We start from the raw sequence: 17,253 nt of genomic DNA on the forward strand, positions 1-17,253 counted from the left end.
TCTGGTAACTCATTCCATATCCTGACAGCGGCAACAATAAAATTTTTCTTCATAAACATAGAGTAGGTAGAATGAGCAAGCATAGCCAATTAGTGTGTTCCATAGATAATATTTCATGATTTCTTTACCAATTTAGTGGCTTCACTGAATGATGTTTTATTTAGTGTTTTACAGTACAATGTGATTTTCTATTCCGATATAAGTTATCGACGAAAAGAAGAGATATCTGTTGTACTCACCCTGTGACGTTGGTATCAACAGCTGAGCACCTTGAATGCCTTGCACCAGCTGTCCCGAAGCGAGAATAAGTTGCGGCATCGGAGAAGGCATCGCTGGTGGGAGCATGTTGCTGTTAACCGGGTTCGGAGAGCCCATACCTTTTAAAAACAGAAATTAATTAATTAAAACTTAAAATTAAAGCCAGCAACATTTGTCATGTGGGTGGTCCTATGGAAGTCGAAGAGGTAAGTAGATGTATAAATGAATAAAAGATATAAATTTAAAAATTCTAAGAGCGAGTACAACGCTAATTTTAAACGAGATATTGACGTTAAATTATAACATGATTCATTATAAGAAAATAAACAAGAAAAAATGTTCAAAAGCAAAATTTTGATTTATAAATATTTAGTAGTAGTTTAGCGGTGCTAGCCCAGCGGTAGAGGAGAGGTTAGACTTGCGATCGCAGGTCGCTCGTTCAATTCTCGGGATTCATTCTTATCTTAGCTTGCCAAGCAAGGCTACTATGGTATATCCCGTCATATATAATCTTTTAAATACGTAGTCGGGACTGTTTGGTTTATTTTAGATTTTTGATAAATGTTTTTGTACATTGTAAAACTACAATAATATGTCTATAAAAATGACTGTATTCAATCTAAAAGTTTTCACTGGTAGTGTAAATAAAAGTACAAATTCCGAGACTTCATATTCAAATTTCTTATTATTATTAAACACATAAATAATTTACACAAGTCAGTCCAAAACGGAGATATAGTTAAATATAATTTCACGTAAATATATATTGAAAATAACAATATTACATACATATATAGAGATATACAGAGGTCATTGACCCCGTATTGCTTTGTAATAAAATTATTTCCGCTTATAGTATTGCATGATGTTTTAGTTAATTGTAGATAGTTTATAATAGCGAGTAATAATAGACCAGGGGTAGAGGACTGTGACTTATGATCGTAAATCGTGGGTTCGATTCTCGATATAAAATGTTATATAAGACAAACATTGTGCATTTATTATGTATGATTGACACTGCTCACAAAGAAGTTCCCATAGGGTGGACAGCAGCGTCCTCTGCATTATACAACATTGCAATTATGGTACCCCTCCTTATGCAAGCAATAACACAAATTTTATATATGTACAGTTCATATCAGTTGAACTGTTCTGTAATACTATGTAATTAAAAATATAAAAACCTTTTTTGTAATAGTATTTCTAATGTTAAGTGCATGTACATATTTAGCACGGGATATAAAATTTATTATGCATCAATCCGTTATGGTATCAATCGTGGGATGTATTTCGACGGCTTTCTACACGAATTATAAGAGACAATAAAATATTATTGTTAATTACAAAAAGACGCTGAGTAATAAAATAACGATAGAGAATAAAACAAAATCCATCGGCAACCGAGCGTCACTAATTCGATGCGAACAAAACGGCCACACGGAAATCTAAAATCTATTCGAGTTATGGATGAAAGATTTATATAAAAAAATCACTGTTTTTAAAGAATTGAATAAGAGTAGAACAAGAGAAACCTATGCTCATTACTGGAGGTTCTAAGACTAAAATAGTGATGATGATGAAGTTTTATCTGATGCAGATATTATACAGGGTGTTTAGTTATAGACGTAAAAGCTTCAAAGGGTGGAATATATAACTCATTTGCTGTCATTTACTTATGTAATAATTTTATATTAAAATCATGTTGATGTCTAATATATGTAAACATAGTTTAAATACAGGGTGATTGGAAATAGGTGTTAAAGTTGCAAAAACAACAAATAACGTTTATAATATATTAAAAAAGCGTTTTTCAAAATCGTATTACTACATATTAATATTAATGTTTACTAAATCTCTATAATACTATACTGCCAGAAGGTTTTGTACAGTCGCATTCATTTAAAAAATAATATAGAATATTTCAGAGTGATCACTTTATACAGGATGATTGGAGATAGGTGTATAACGCTTTAAAGCTTTTTGTTTATAAATAAGAATGATATTGAATACTTCAAAACTACAACCAATATAGCATTCCGTATCTCAAGGCTAGCTTATCTCTGACATAAGGTCTCATGATTTGTTTTACATATTTATCTTTAATATTAATTAATTATATTCTTGACGTATACTTAAAGGAAAGTATAAAATTAAAACGATCTTTATATTTCATTGTAGAAAGACCCTGTAATATTGCCAAATATAGCTTTGCATATATCTAGTTTGAAGTCTATTTCCTTGTATTATTGAATTAAAAAGGTTGTTTTTTGTTGCATAAATTAAGGATAATTATATATTAAAAAATTAACTTAACATCTGAATGTATTGAGACTAATATAAATTCTGAATTTACCTAATATAATAAGAAGTCTATATCCTTTAAAATATTATTTAATTAAAATGCTCTGTAATTATTGAATGTTAATTTATTGTATAAATAAAATATTAATGTTCGAATGCATTGTGTAGGAGACAATGATATAACTGTCTCGTTTAGCCTTTATGTAATTGGAGACGTATTACTTCATAAGTAAGAGAAGGACCAATATTTAGCCACTTCCGCACATGCAGTGGTAGTCGTGCAACAAAGTGCACCACCGGCCAGCCCGCTGATAAATGCGCATGCGGCAAACAATGCGAATTACACAACTGCCACCGTTAAATCACTCAACACGTGTTTCATCACTCCACGGGGCATCTTCAGGAGTTATGTTACACCGATTAGTGCCAAACACAGACTATTACTTCATGCATTAAAATTTAAATAAAGGTAATTCATACATTAAGTATGATCCCAATGTTTTAGATGGTTATGAAATTCTTCTTCTTATCTTTTTCAGCCCACTGCAAGACCTAAGTCTACCCCAAAGATCGTCGTGATGACCGGTCTTGAGTTCCTAACATCCAGCGACTTCCCGTGATCTTAGCTATGTTGTTGGTCCATCTGGTGGATGGAGGGCATCCCCGTGTCTACCGGCTCGTGGTCGCCACTCCAGAACCTTGCGGCACCAGCGACCATCGGTGCACGAGTACCTTTGCAGACGAGTAATTCTTCCGCAAAACTCCTCATCAAAGAAGAAACGAAGCAAATAAAAGAAACAAAGCATAGTTCTCTTCATTGTTCTTTGGCTGACCTGTAAGGGACCACGTATCAGATACGTAAATTATTACCGGCTATGCACATTGATAAAAGGCCTTCATTTACAGCCATTGCAATCAATAGCAAAAGTATTACAAAAGAGTACAATTTATTAGAAACTAGTATGAGCTCCTTTATAATAACATTATTCATATTAAAATAAAGCTTGGACTTCGATTGTGGTGACCTCTAACAGGAACTTACGTTATTCTAACTATGAAAAAGTTAGGTTATCTCTAGTAAGAAATCTCTTTATAATTATAATTATAAAAATCTCATTATATTATAGAATAAAAGTTTCTAAAGTAAGTTCATAACATTTACTTAAAAGGAACGTATACAATAGTAAGCAGGCTACGTGATACGCCGCAATAACTCCGAGCAGCACTAATTCCCCGCTAACAAAACGGCCCCTCTAAAATCTAAAACATTATCAGCGCGTCTTACAAGCCCGTTAAACACGGCATTAACATAACGTATTCATTTAAACCATGACATTTCACATTTTGTAATAAATGCCCTCACCAGCGCCGCATCAATTAAGTACCGAAAAAAATATATAATTAGCTTTATTAAGACAATAAAACTCTTAATGATACTGCAACACTCGTAACGTCCGTGCGTTCGTGAAAAATATATAATTATACTCATTATTTAAATAGGTTTTTTTTTTCCTTCCACCGCCGCATAGCTTTAATGGGCGGGCCTGTGGGGCCGTTATCTAACTTTCATTAAATCGATTGGATTCGGTAATCGCCTAATAACGAGTCACGTGACGACCAAGTCAAGACTTTTAATGCACAAATCGTGTCCCACTGATTATCCCAATCTGTCTAATTTGGCCTAATTAGTGGTCTACCCTCGAGCGGTGCGAAAGCCTGTTTTGAAATGCTAATGTTGTGAAAAACGTCGCAAAGTGAACTAAAGCTTCCGAGTGTAGACTAAAGTGGAGATAATCAGTATCAAGGGATAATCTATACTAGAGGTAGTCAAGCTCTTTGAAAGTGCAAGCCATTTTTCGAAATTTGAATTTTTTAGCCAGTCGCAATGAAATACGCATTTAAAACATTTTTTTTATAAAATTCATATATATTGAAATTATTTAAACAAAAGTACAAAATATATGTATTGAAGTTAGATATAATGGCATACGTATATAACAGGACTCTTAATAATACTTAAGATGTCTTGGATGATATGATTTGGATTTCGCTAATTTTATGGTGGAATAAAAATAACAATTATTCACACCAGTAATTTGTTTCGATCTCCCAGAAACTGTCACAGGTAATATACGTTTAAATATAGGAATAATTCGACAATCAATCGGAGCCAAAAGTAATCGTTCAAAGAGCCGCAAGTGGCCCCTTAGTGAATGATCGTATTTTATATCCTTATTACTTGTTTAACTTTGCCACCTACTTATATATACTTTATTGCGTTGCTGTAAGAATTTTTGACTAGTATAAAAGAAAAAAATAATCGCTTAAAATAATAAAACTGCATGAGGATGCCTCTGCTAGGCGAAGGCCAGCCACAATAATATTTATGGGAGATATACTATAATCGCCACGCTTGGCAGCCTGATTAGCGATCGCATTGTGGTATTATACGCATATTGTACGCAGAAAACGCTGCCGCACATATTGTGGAAACTTGTGAGTTGTAGCAATCCTATGTAATTAAGGCACAAAGTGTGAATTATATAGGATTGTATTCCGGGAATAGAACCCGCGACCTACGATCACAAGTCTCAGTCCTTTAGCGCTGGGCTACAACTGCTCGATAGTAATTATAATCGATTATGTACACAAAAGATTAAAATTTCAAACGAATTTTTTTTTCAATGTGCCAAAGCATTTGCCTAATATTTCTTGAGAAATGAACTCGCCGATTGATTAATGATTCATTCATACTTTAAACTTAATACGAGTACAGAGAAATTAGATAGAGCAGGGGTGAGCAACACGCGGCCCGCTGACTGCTTCCGGCTCTTTTAACATGTATATGCGGCCGGCCAATTTCATCGACTTTCACGAACAAATTAATTATAATGAAATGGTAGTGCATACAAAATCGAAAAAGAAAAACATTTGGGACGAGTTAATCACACAGTGACTTATTCAAATAAGCTATACGAACGCGACGCGTATGCAATTTTTAATATTGAATTTAAATTAAAAAACTTTACTTTTTTTTTAAATTATACTTTTTTTTATTCTAATGTATATTATAAATATAGTTCTATAAGTTATTAAGAAGTGTTACTTTATGTACGGCCTGCGGAACAAATTTAAAAAAAAATAATTGGCCCGTTGATTAAAAATGTTGCTTACCCCTGAGATAGAGGTATAATCGAAACGCTTTTACGCAAGTAATATATATTGTTCGACTTACGAACAAGTCAAAAGCCAGTTTGAAGCGCGATTTAATTTATGTCAAACTACACGGCCATGCCCTTTAACAAAATAACACGGTTAATGAAAACATTAAAAAGAAATTTACTTCTTTAATCACTTAATAATGTAGCGAATGTATTCGTAATGATCTCTTACATCTGTATGTAATCGGGACATTGGCTTTAGCGATGTGTCAGTGAAGAGTATATCTATACATCGATTCATTATAATTGTATTTAATATACTTTTATCATAGTAATGGAATGACATACGTAGACGAATGAAAGACACAGAGATAGCTTAGAAGATTGGCAAGTTGAAGAGATAGGTAAGAGCATATCGGATGGCCATTACAGCCTTAAGTTTCTGGAAGTAGAGACTACGAATAGGAAAGGTAGTATAAGACATCCACGCACAAGGTGGACAGACAACCTTTTTCAGTTCTCCGGAAGACGCTGGGTGACAATGTATTATAAAAATAAATAAAGTAAATTGAAAAATGTGTGAATGAAATTTCAGGGAATTTGGCAAATGGGAGGCAATGAAATGTAAATGAACGATGTATGAATGATAGAAAATGTAAAGGATTACAGAGAGAGGGTGTTAAAAAAGCAAAATGAAAGAAATATTAGTAATGTAAGTTCCTGTCCTAACAATATGATAGGGAACGTGGAGACCAAAAAACAGGGGCCATAAAAAACCTATCCTTTATGTATGTTGTATGCCTTGCAGTGAACGACCTGCCGCTGTAATGACGATGATAATGATTTCAGAATCTATTTTAAATACGTACTTTATTATATATATATATATATATATATATATATGTAGGTAATTTTATGTTGTTAGGTGATTTAGGTTTTGTGCAGCTTCATCTAAATTAAGCACACAGATATAACAGTACTTTAGCTAAAAATATTACTCTGGACTATTGTAGTCTAGTTACAACGATGATGTTCGCGCGAAGAAGGACTATACCCGTGTAGGTATTTACTTTAGTAGATGGAGTGATATGTCGATTGCGAAGCAAAAACTAACAGGGCCTTCGAGTCAACACTACATTTACACATGAAACTTTGACGATGATATCATAGATAGAGAATCAAGATACTCTCGGAACTATTACTTAATGACGGATGGACAGCGTTACCGGCATTTAAATATTTAGAGACAAAGGACGCTTAGTCTAAACCTTGATTAGGTAGCAAGGTTCGAGAGCGCCCCCGATAGTCTTGGCGCAGGCCGATACATATTATATTAAATAGCTGATTAGATTGGCTTAAATGCCAATTACTTAAAAAGTAAATAAACATTGGTAAAAACATGTCATGTTCATTTATTGTTGTATTAATTTATATAATAATTTCAGATCATCCACTAGAGAACTTTAAAATTATTATTAAAAGATACGAAAAGACTATATTATTCTATCCTATAATGATATACTGGTGTTAATGTGTGGAATTAAATGTTGTTGATGCTCACGAAAGAAACTAATTATTGTAATAGACTCATTTGTAAAACTAAATTCGAAAACAGAAACTGTAGAGTTTCATGCCGGTTCTTCTGCTTACTTATTACAGCCCATTCAACTAAGAATATTTTGATTTTGATTGTTTTATCCACTTTCTCTGATTATTTACAATGGCTACTTTGTACGCCAATAAGAGAAGATGTAAGTTAATGTTAAAAATTGTAAGTTGACTTTCAAAATAATTTATGTTGTATTAATACGAGTAAAAAATTAGATTACTTATTAAAATGTAGTTAGATAGTTATCAGTTACCTGGTGCACTAACGCTAAGGTTCAAAGGCGAATTGATGACCGGGTTGGAAGGCATAGACGTCAAGCCTTGCAGATTGGCTGCCAGCTGCGACATCTGCTGAGACATCTGTTGGGACATCTGCTGCTGGGACATCGGAGCCATGTTCTGCTGCATGCTCGCCAGGTTTTGCAGGTTTTGGAACATCGACGCCACTGTGAAACAATCTATCCGTCAATTTTGATAGTACAATGACTTCGATCTATCGGAGTTTTAGTTCAATAGAATTTATTTTTTTACTAGCAATAAAGACATTTTGTTTGCGTAATGTATTAAGATATTTATTGTAATGTATTTTGCTAAAATATTAAGTGTTATACAACTTAATTGTTATAATTATAATAATTAGTAAATTACCGTTTTTGCTTTTTTAAACATACAGCAACATCACTTTTTATGACAGATATAGATAATGTATTAAAGGAAATAATCTTTTCTGATGTCAATGATTTACAAGAAAAAATAATATGTTTAAATTTAAATAATGTAAAATAATCTTTTGTGTTATTTATCTATTACTAAATTTAATTTTAATACAGATAGAGTATAAATAATAAAAGAGTATGTTAAAAAAAACAATTTTTTTAATACAAAAAACATTAAGCAAAATCGTAGCGCAATTATCTTTGTACAAATCGAATTTGAAATTGTTCAAAATAATTTTAGTAAAATGTTGTCGATCTATGCAGAAAATAGACTAAAGGTTGTTGCACAAAGCACCGCGCTACGATAGTTTAACATTGAGTAATGAAGTTGTTGTACGAACTCACTGGAGCCATTCAAGTGGGGCTGGTGATGGGGTGAGCGTGCCCGGGGCGAAGGGGACCGCGCCTCCGCTAGCTGCCGGCCTCCGCCCTCCGGCGAGCTGGCTCCGCTCTCGCGATCCGACTCTGCCTGCTGACCAACGAATACACTTTCAATCTTTGCTATAAAGAACTTTAACAATCATTTACAACTAGAACGTCGTCTACCCGTGAAAACCTACGAGTATGAAGGTTTAGCCATAATAAAACGTATTTCCATATTTATACTCCCCTTACTGCTACTATTCCAATTTCTTTAAAAACGATTTTTTTTCAAAGTGTAGAAACTTATCTGACATAAGAACTCATTTGCAAAGTTTAAATTCGCTCAACAAGTAATGTAGAGGGCTATGTTCTGGATTTTTCCACGGGATCTGAAGATGAACAAAAGTCACTGACATAGCTCAGCGGATTGGCAAGTTGAAGAGGCAGTTGCAAGACATATGCGCGATGAACAGATGGCCGTTGGGGCATTAAAATTCCAGAGTGGAGACAACGAACCGTCTACCGTAGTAAGGGACGTTTACATACAAACAACCTTTTTAAGGAAGTCGGAAGACGCAGGCCGCTCGAAATCTATTGCGGAGTCCCTTGTTCTACAGAGGACGTAATACGGCTGAAATGATGATATTAATATAAATAACCAATTTCAGGTATGTATTTTTTAAATGCAGTAATTTTACTTTATAAACTGCCAATCTAAGTATTATATGTATGTAGTTTCGCATCTATTTTGTTTTATTTTATTTTACTAATTAAAACACATCAATAATTTTAACGCAAATATATACGATAAACACTATACTAAATCTCATGACTTGTGCATACATTAATAATGGTTGTGCACAACCAACAAAAAAAAAACAATTAAAAAACAATAGAAAGAAGAAAAGTGTTTAGATGAGTTTACAACTTGTATATTTTTATCTAGACTTATGTTTACTTATGTTTATGAGTAAGAACTAGTATGGTTTATGTTATAAGAAATAGCATCTGATGATACCGTGGTTCGATTCTTTCGGGCATCCTTGTATCGCAACACTAAACGCGTGTCCACTAACAACCCTAGCTGGCATCTCTTCACGGAACCCTATGAAGTATACTCTTTAAAGGCATAAGAACTTCTCGGAATATTCTCGATTTGAGACTTCAGAGATAATTCTAGATTTTAAGCCTAAACGCTAATAATGTTATACTGCTTCGAGCTATTTGAATCCGTGAATGTTCATGTGCAAACTTTGCTCTTCTTACATCGTTAACAATTAAAAGGTGATATTAATCTTTGGTGGATCTCCTAATTCGTTAATAGCTACCGAAGCTAAGATATACAGTAATAGGAGTACTCAGCGATAATGACATCCCGATGACCCTGAGCCCAACAGGCAAGATGAGCAGTGGTAACCCAGTGGTAGAGGACTGAGACTTGCAAACGTAAGTCACGGATTCGATTCATGGATTGCAACCCTATGTAATTCACACTTTGTGCATTAATTATATAGTATTGCTACTGCCCACAAACAAGTTTCTAGAGGATAGGCAGCAGCGTTCTCTGCGCACCATAATGCCACATTTCGATAGCCAACCTGCCAACCGAGAGTGGCAATTAAGGATTTTTCGCCTAAAGATATTTTTGGGGAAGGCCTATGATTGGCAGTTGATGTCTGAAACTAATAGACGAACACCTCATGGAGTTTACACCTAAGCGAACTAAGACATTAGTAGCCAATTAATTTTAGTTATTTGAGTAATATTACCTATTCGAGTCGAAGTTCCCGACGGAACCCTCGAGTTACTGCAAAGAGGTTTAGTCTATGCACCTTCAGCGCTCTACTGCCACTTTAAATCCGGTGAAGCATAGTATTTACGCTATCTACAGGAGGTAACTTTATAGCAATTCATTTGTTAATTGTGCGAAAACGGGATCCAACGCGTTGTAAGCAACCCGCCTATAACGCGATGGACCAGATTTCTTACTTAACCATGTTTTAAATGACTCCGCCAATAATGCTTTAGAAGTCTGTTCTTGTTAGGCCTAAATCCTTCAGCAAGTTATGAATTTCGTTATATTAATTCTAGCGACTTTTGTATAATATTAATAACTTTGATTTTTTTCTCTCCTTCTCTAACATAGTAATGTTTACGTACAAATGTAAGGAGGCAGAAATAAGAGTCGCGGAAGTACATACCTGAATGGCCTTTAGTCTAACAACATTTTATATTACTTTCAAATCTTTATCGTTTTACTGGCCGAACAAGTTTTTTCTTTTTAAAAAAAAATCGATGTATGTGTGTAATATCAGCCAGGATTTTTGCCCATTTATTGATCTTTTTACTTTCCTCAAAAGTAAGTTAACATTTCACACAATTATTATAACTTCATAATTCATAAGGAGATTCATGGGATTTCTTAAGAAAGTTTATTTCATTAAAAACTTTTTTAATGAGAAAAAGTTTTGAGAGAAAGAAAAAGAAGATCGTAGAAAGGATAAAAGTAAAATATTATAATAAACGAATCTGAATTCGACAACTTAATAATATTTTTTATTTGAAACCACCAGGACTATGTTTCATATAAATACTCAGTATGTAAATATTAAGTGTGCGTGAAATAAAGATTGCGAATGGAATTATGACAATTTTCATATACAACTATCAGATGAAATGGTCTAATTTAGTGAACGATATATTTATTATCTTTACTTCATTACCTTTTCTTTAATTGACACATATTTTTAATGTGTTAACTATTTTTTTATTTATTAAAAGATCTTTGTTACAATAGACAAGTTAAAATATATTTAAGAAATCACTTGAAATGAATCCTCATCGTTATGTTAAAAACTTCCTTTATTGTTTACTATCTGTTCCTGCAGATTTTGTACTGCCAGAACTTATTGGCCTATCGCATTCCAATAGTAAAAATAAAGGAATGGAACATTATAGACGTGATGATTATGCCGATAGACAACCATTGCAAGACAAACGCCTCCCTCAAAAATCGCCACGATGTCTGGTCTTGCGTTGCTCGCATCCACATACTTCTCGTGCCTTTAACAACGGTAAAAAAAAACTAACTAATCTAACTCTTTTTATATGTGTGTCGGTGTTTGTGTAAGTGTTTCATTAGCCTCTTTTTAATGCAACATAATATAGAGCAATGACTTCATATGGGGTGGCTAGAAATAGGCGAAAAGTTGCTAAAAATCAGATGTATATTAACCCCTATAAAGCTTTAACAATTATAATCAATCACCATGTATATTGGTCAATAAATTTGTAGCACGGAGTCTTGGTGTGAGCCAGAAATTAAACAGCGACAGCTCGGTGGGGAAGATTTGCATGAATACCTAATGCTCATAAACGTGAGGGTGCCACAGGGGGACCAATTGAGTCTGTATTATGAAAAAAAAATGCTGTATAGACTCATTATTAATCAGTTAATATCATAGTTTTGTGCCTTTTATTTTTATTTCTATCAGTAGTTACATATATACATAAAATATAAAGAGAATTAGTTTTAATTATATATACTTAAATCTCAGATGTTTACCGGCTACTTTTTAAGTAAAATCATCTTATTTCAAATAATATTTCTAAAATTTAATTGTAAAAGAAGCAATTTTTAAAAAAAATGAACTTCAAATAGATTTATGTATAATATACATGTCGCGTAAATACGACAATTTTATCTGTAGTCAGGAGAGGAATAACTTTGGCTTGATTAAAATTTAACTTGAAAACTATTTAACAATACCCAAAATATGGATCTAATTAATGAATTAATAGTACAGATCTATCAAATACAATAGATATAATACAGTACAATACAATATTTGCGGAAATCTGCTATAATTTTAAGCGGTGTCAAAGACATTAACGCCTCTCTTCGTATTTCAAAAGTTTTAATTTTTTGTAACAAAAACTTTTACCTAAAAATATATATATATATGTGGAGCATTTGTGTGTATGTGTTTGTTCATATGTCTCGTTATCCATTTTTATTAGTCATCATATTAGTCTCTTTAATTTTATAAATCATAGTAAGAAGTCTTGGATATATAATCTCAGGAATTTCGTCATTAAAATTTATAAAATTAAAGTATTATAGATTGTAATATTCTTTTATATCGGTTATTAATTTTAATGTAGAAGTTTAAACTTTTTAAGCCGTAATCGTTGTTTCTTCTAAGCATATTTTTAAAAATTTAACTTTAGATATACCATAACAGTTTTATATGTCAATGAGCAGTAAAACAATGTCAAATAGAATTCACATTGCAAAATTATATGTCATAAAACACACACATATATTATATTTAGCAAACATAACTATTTTATGTAATATAAAGAAACATCGACGTAGGAAAGTCATACTTATAAAAACAATACATAGTTAACGTATATATTTATATATATGTATAGTTTTGTAACTAACGTAATATACATATGCTATTAAAAATTATTGACGTTGAAAAAAAGAGTAATTAATTTATCTATAAAATATTTCTTGGTGTTACCTAATGATTTTAAAATCAGCGAAATAAAAAATAAAAAAATAGCTAATGCAAACTTGAGATATTTTTAAAATCATAATAACATTTACGAGTTTGTATTATTCCGTTAGTATAATTAAGCGTATGTATTATTTTAATTTATACACGTAATAAAATCGTTTGATTTCTATTTTAAAAAAATATAGATATACGTGACGCGAAGGTCGTTGTTGTTTATTTGTAATTATCAGTGCTATTAAATATAGTTAATAGAATTACTTTAAGGAAACGTTGTGCCATATTAATTAATATTAAAATTACACCAATTATATATGTACTTTACAATTAATATGATAATAATATGAAAATCTACGCGACAAGATTAGACATCAATATTATAATTGTATATCTTCAAACAAGACTATATATTCAAATTGGGCATGTTATATTAAAGTCACTAAAAAAATTGATAACGTTTTTATAAAAAAATAAATTAAAATTTTATGTGCCGATTTAAAAATATAATTGTGGCTGATAATAATAAAATGAACGTGTAAATCGAATAATTAAACAAATAAATTTGAAATAAAATAGACATGTGTATAAAGGAATAGACATAAACGCACAGAAACGATTTCTATTGAAATATTTAAAAAATCTAAACAATAATTTAAAAAAAGAATGGAAGTAACATTTTTTTTTTAAAAAATTGTAAGTTGATTATTAAAAAACATATAATTTGAAACTTATTAACACAGAAAAAAGTTTTTGTACTTACAAAGGACAATGTCATTCTCTTCACGGCTGCAAAATTTTTCACTTTATGCGAAATAGTTTAGTTCTCACACCTTTTTCATCCCTAAGTCAATTGATATAATTTAACTTACACAAACTTAATGAAACTTCAAATTCCGCCCGGCAAAGTACACCGCGATCACTTTCGAACAGCTTAGATAAAGTGATATTAAACAATTATTTTAAAATTATCTTTTAATTGTATCAATTAATTGTTCAATCAAATCGATTACTGTGGTTAATTCTGTAATCGAAGAGTTTTGTCTGTGTCAAAAAGTTGTATACTCTTTGTCAAAAGTTGTCCGGCTACGAACGGAACTGCACTGGAGATACGCAAAGGGGAAACGAGCACTATCGACAAAGCGTTCGCGTAGTTTTTTTTTTTATTTATTTATCAACAACCGGCACACATACAGCCGCGCGCCAAGTTGCACAGCGCGGAATGAAAGCGCGTCATCAGTTTAAAAAATCAACCCCTTCGGTGGTGGGTCTGGAAAAAATGCGGCCCCTATAGGGGGGGTGGGCGCACCCACCGAAATCCTTGCCAAAGCTATCGCCATCGGCCCCGCTTGTCACTTGTCGAATGAGCATAATAATTAGATTTGTAGATTAGCGTTTTAATTATATGTCGCCATTTTTTTTTCAACGTTTAATTAACTCTTTTTAGAATGTATTTATAAATATTCAATATTTTTCAAAGAATATATTTAATTATGTACATAATTTAAAATACATTAATGTAATAAATATAGATTAGATATAAAAATGTTTATAATTTGTTTTGATATATTTTTAATATTCTTACATTTATACACGTATTCTTTTTGAGTTGTAATTATTTAGGCAATTGAATAAAACATTTTTTTTGTTATTTTTGCGTTTCGAACCACGTGATGTTGGTTTCTTTACGTTTTTGTGGTTGAGGTACTTTTATTCAGCAATTATTTTTCAAATCAAAATCTTAATCTTACTGTCAATACAAGACTGATGATTTTAAAAGATTTTAACGTGATTTCTATTAACAAAATTAAACCCTAGATATCTCTTATCTGACAGCAAATAAGCTATACGTTCATCGCTTTAATACTTTTATTTTTTTTTCAATAACACTATACAGATAGGTTATAGAAAAAAATTAATTGTTGTATTTAATATTTATTTTAGGTCATATATTTCGGTATAGCAAAATATTTTATATCTATTTATATATTTTTTTGTTTACGTAATAAGTGTAATAGTTAAGTTTGATGATCTACGATGTTGTGTAAATAAAATAAAAGAATGCACTAACAGCGCCGATGGAAGCTTCTCGTATAAATACGTTAACGAATTACCAGCGACGAAAGCAAACTGACAATCGGCAGTCAATGTTAAATTGAACTGTTTTTCGCGGTTTCATGGTTCGTAACTAACTCGCAGCCCTTTAATGTATTGACATTTCATTAATAACTTCGTATTTCTTTGAATCTTTTTATCGGTTGAAATGTTGAACAAAATGTGATGTTTTAAATTTTTTTGATTGGCCACGTCTACAATATTATTCTCTTGATATTGTATAAGTTATAGGGAACTAACTATAAAATTAGTTAATCATTATATCAACAATATGAGTCATTCTTTTTTCTTATAAAAATGACATTTTAGAGTGTTAAAATAATAACACGTTTTAACAAATTTTAATAGATGGTTTACGTTTTTATTTTTAGTTTGTGAGTTTAGTTGCAACGAGTTTCTTCTGGTAGTAGCAACAATGTATAAAGAAAGAGTAGAAAAATTATCACCGGCAAATAACATTCGAAATAATCAGCGGTACACGAAAAAATCAGTAATTATTCAGATGAAGTTGGACGAACGAAGGGGGTGTGGGGGCAAAGGCCGGCCAAAATAAAAACTGCGTTGCGTAGGGGCGACACCCGTCCCCCTGTACAAATGTTATCTAACTGCGTTGGGCCGAATTAGCGCGCTTGGAGCGTCGAATTTCAATTTGTACTCAATTTTTTCTCAGATAGTTGGTTGTATTGAAAAGTAGAGCATTCGCGGCGTCTAATTCGCTAGGCATGGGTTGCTAAGACATACCATTATTGTCCCTAAAAGCGGGCATTATTAGGCGAGGTGCACACGCACGTAGTGTCGTTTGAGAATTAGCGCGCTCCGAGCGGCGAATTTTAATTTATACTCATTTTTTTCTTAGATAGTTGGTTGTAATGGGCAGGATGGTGTCCGAGTTCCCGTCCAAGTCGCCGGGCATGCATCTCCGCAGTTGCTATGATATCTCATTATCCTCCCGTAAGGCGGGCATTATCGGACGAAGTCCACACACGCGTGGCGTTGTCCGCGCGGATGTGTGTGTAGATTTTTACTCATTAATTTTAAAACGCTCCGGATTTTTTTCAGGGCGGGTGCTAGGGGCCCGTGGGGGGGGTTAAAATTGGCGATGGCCGCCGGGCGGGGTGTCACCGACGGGGGTTATTAAATAGATTGGTCCGCGGCCGAACGGAGCCGCCGATCTGCACTTGTACTCGCGTCATTAACGGGTTGAGAACCGATTTTAAATCGTGAAATAACAGACCGTTACAGGGAAAGTTGAGCGGGGCCTTATCGGCCCTCTCGCGGCTATTCCGGCGGGGTTAATTGCATTACGTCCAGTGCATTACAAGGCTGCCGACATCTCGGCCCGTCTGCTGATGCTCCGGGAAGAAGGTCGGCAAGACACACGTGTACCGTAATGATCGGACCCGCTCGGCCGTTCAATACACACACGCACGACGTTTTTTTTACTGCGGCCATATAGGGTGGCGGCCGGGCGGGGTGTATGGGGGGTCGGAATTGTGAAAAATACTCGAAAAAAGGCGAAATTGTAGCAGATATATAATTAAAGTCCGACGTACAGCACGCTGTGCGGCGATGTATTATGCAGACGCGAGCGGGTGTCGCGGCGAGTCGCTGCCCGCGCCCGCAAAGCGCCCGAGAAAAATTAATTGAACACACGTACTCGTATTTACGAGATTGTCAGCAAATTATATTTTTCGGCTCACCCGTCGCGAGCAAGCTTTTCTCACGTCTCCTCGTTTGTTTACATACATATTACTACATCTATGAACAAATTAATAAATATTCACTACAATACAATGACACTTTGTTCATCTCTCTATAATAACTTTTTTATTGTAATCGATTAATATTATAGTGTTTTACATTTTGCGCATAACTTTTTAATCGTATTACTCAAACTCTCACAAAACCTTCGTAGATTTAGTTTTATTTTTAGTATCAAAAAACGCAGCAACAAGCTCTAATAAGTAATTTTTTACTTGTTCCGTTAACATCATTTCGTATTGAAATTCAAAATATCTTTATTCAAGGATGCATTTAAACGCACTTTTGAATTACAAATTAGTTTAACATTATAAGTAAGTTACCATCGCTTGTTCCTCTACTGATAAGATTAGACCAGAAACGCAGTTGCTTTTTAGTAATGAAATTTAACAATGTTCCGTATATACTTTATAATATCTACCCGACAAATAAATCAACAAACAAAAT

General features: G+C 33.2%; 1 protein-coding gene across 7 annotated transcripts in view; it reads right to left on the reverse strand.

Annotated features, from left to right (window-relative positions):
- The window catches only part of pdm3 (pou domain motif 3), a 217,238-nt gene that overhangs the window by 53,365 nt on the left and 146,620 nt on the right, over positions 1-17,253 (reverse strand). For 6 of the 7 annotated variants that reach the window (XM_068776924.1, XM_068776927.1, XM_068776922.1 and 3 more), the window contains 3 exons: positions 8,390-8,516; positions 7,583-7,774; positions 240-377 (listed from right to left, as the gene is read on the reverse strand). In XM_068776924.1, coding sequence (XP_068633025.1) covers positions 240-377; positions 7,583-7,774; positions 8,390-8,516 — 457 coding nt within the window. Of the gene's footprint in view, positions 1-239; positions 378-7,582; positions 7,775-8,389; positions 8,517-13,693; positions 13,769-17,253 lie in introns of those variants that run through there. The other variant, XM_068776928.1, reaches the window with a different exon arrangement.

Source organism: Battus philenor, unplaced genomic scaffold, assembly GCF_028537555.1.
Source record: "Battus philenor isolate CCGP_79_NKW_IND1 unplaced genomic scaffold, ilBatPhil1.0.hap1 SCAF_13, whole genome shotgun sequence".
Classification (NCBI taxonomy): domain Eukaryota; kingdom Metazoa; phylum Arthropoda; class Insecta; order Lepidoptera; family Papilionidae; genus Battus; species Battus philenor.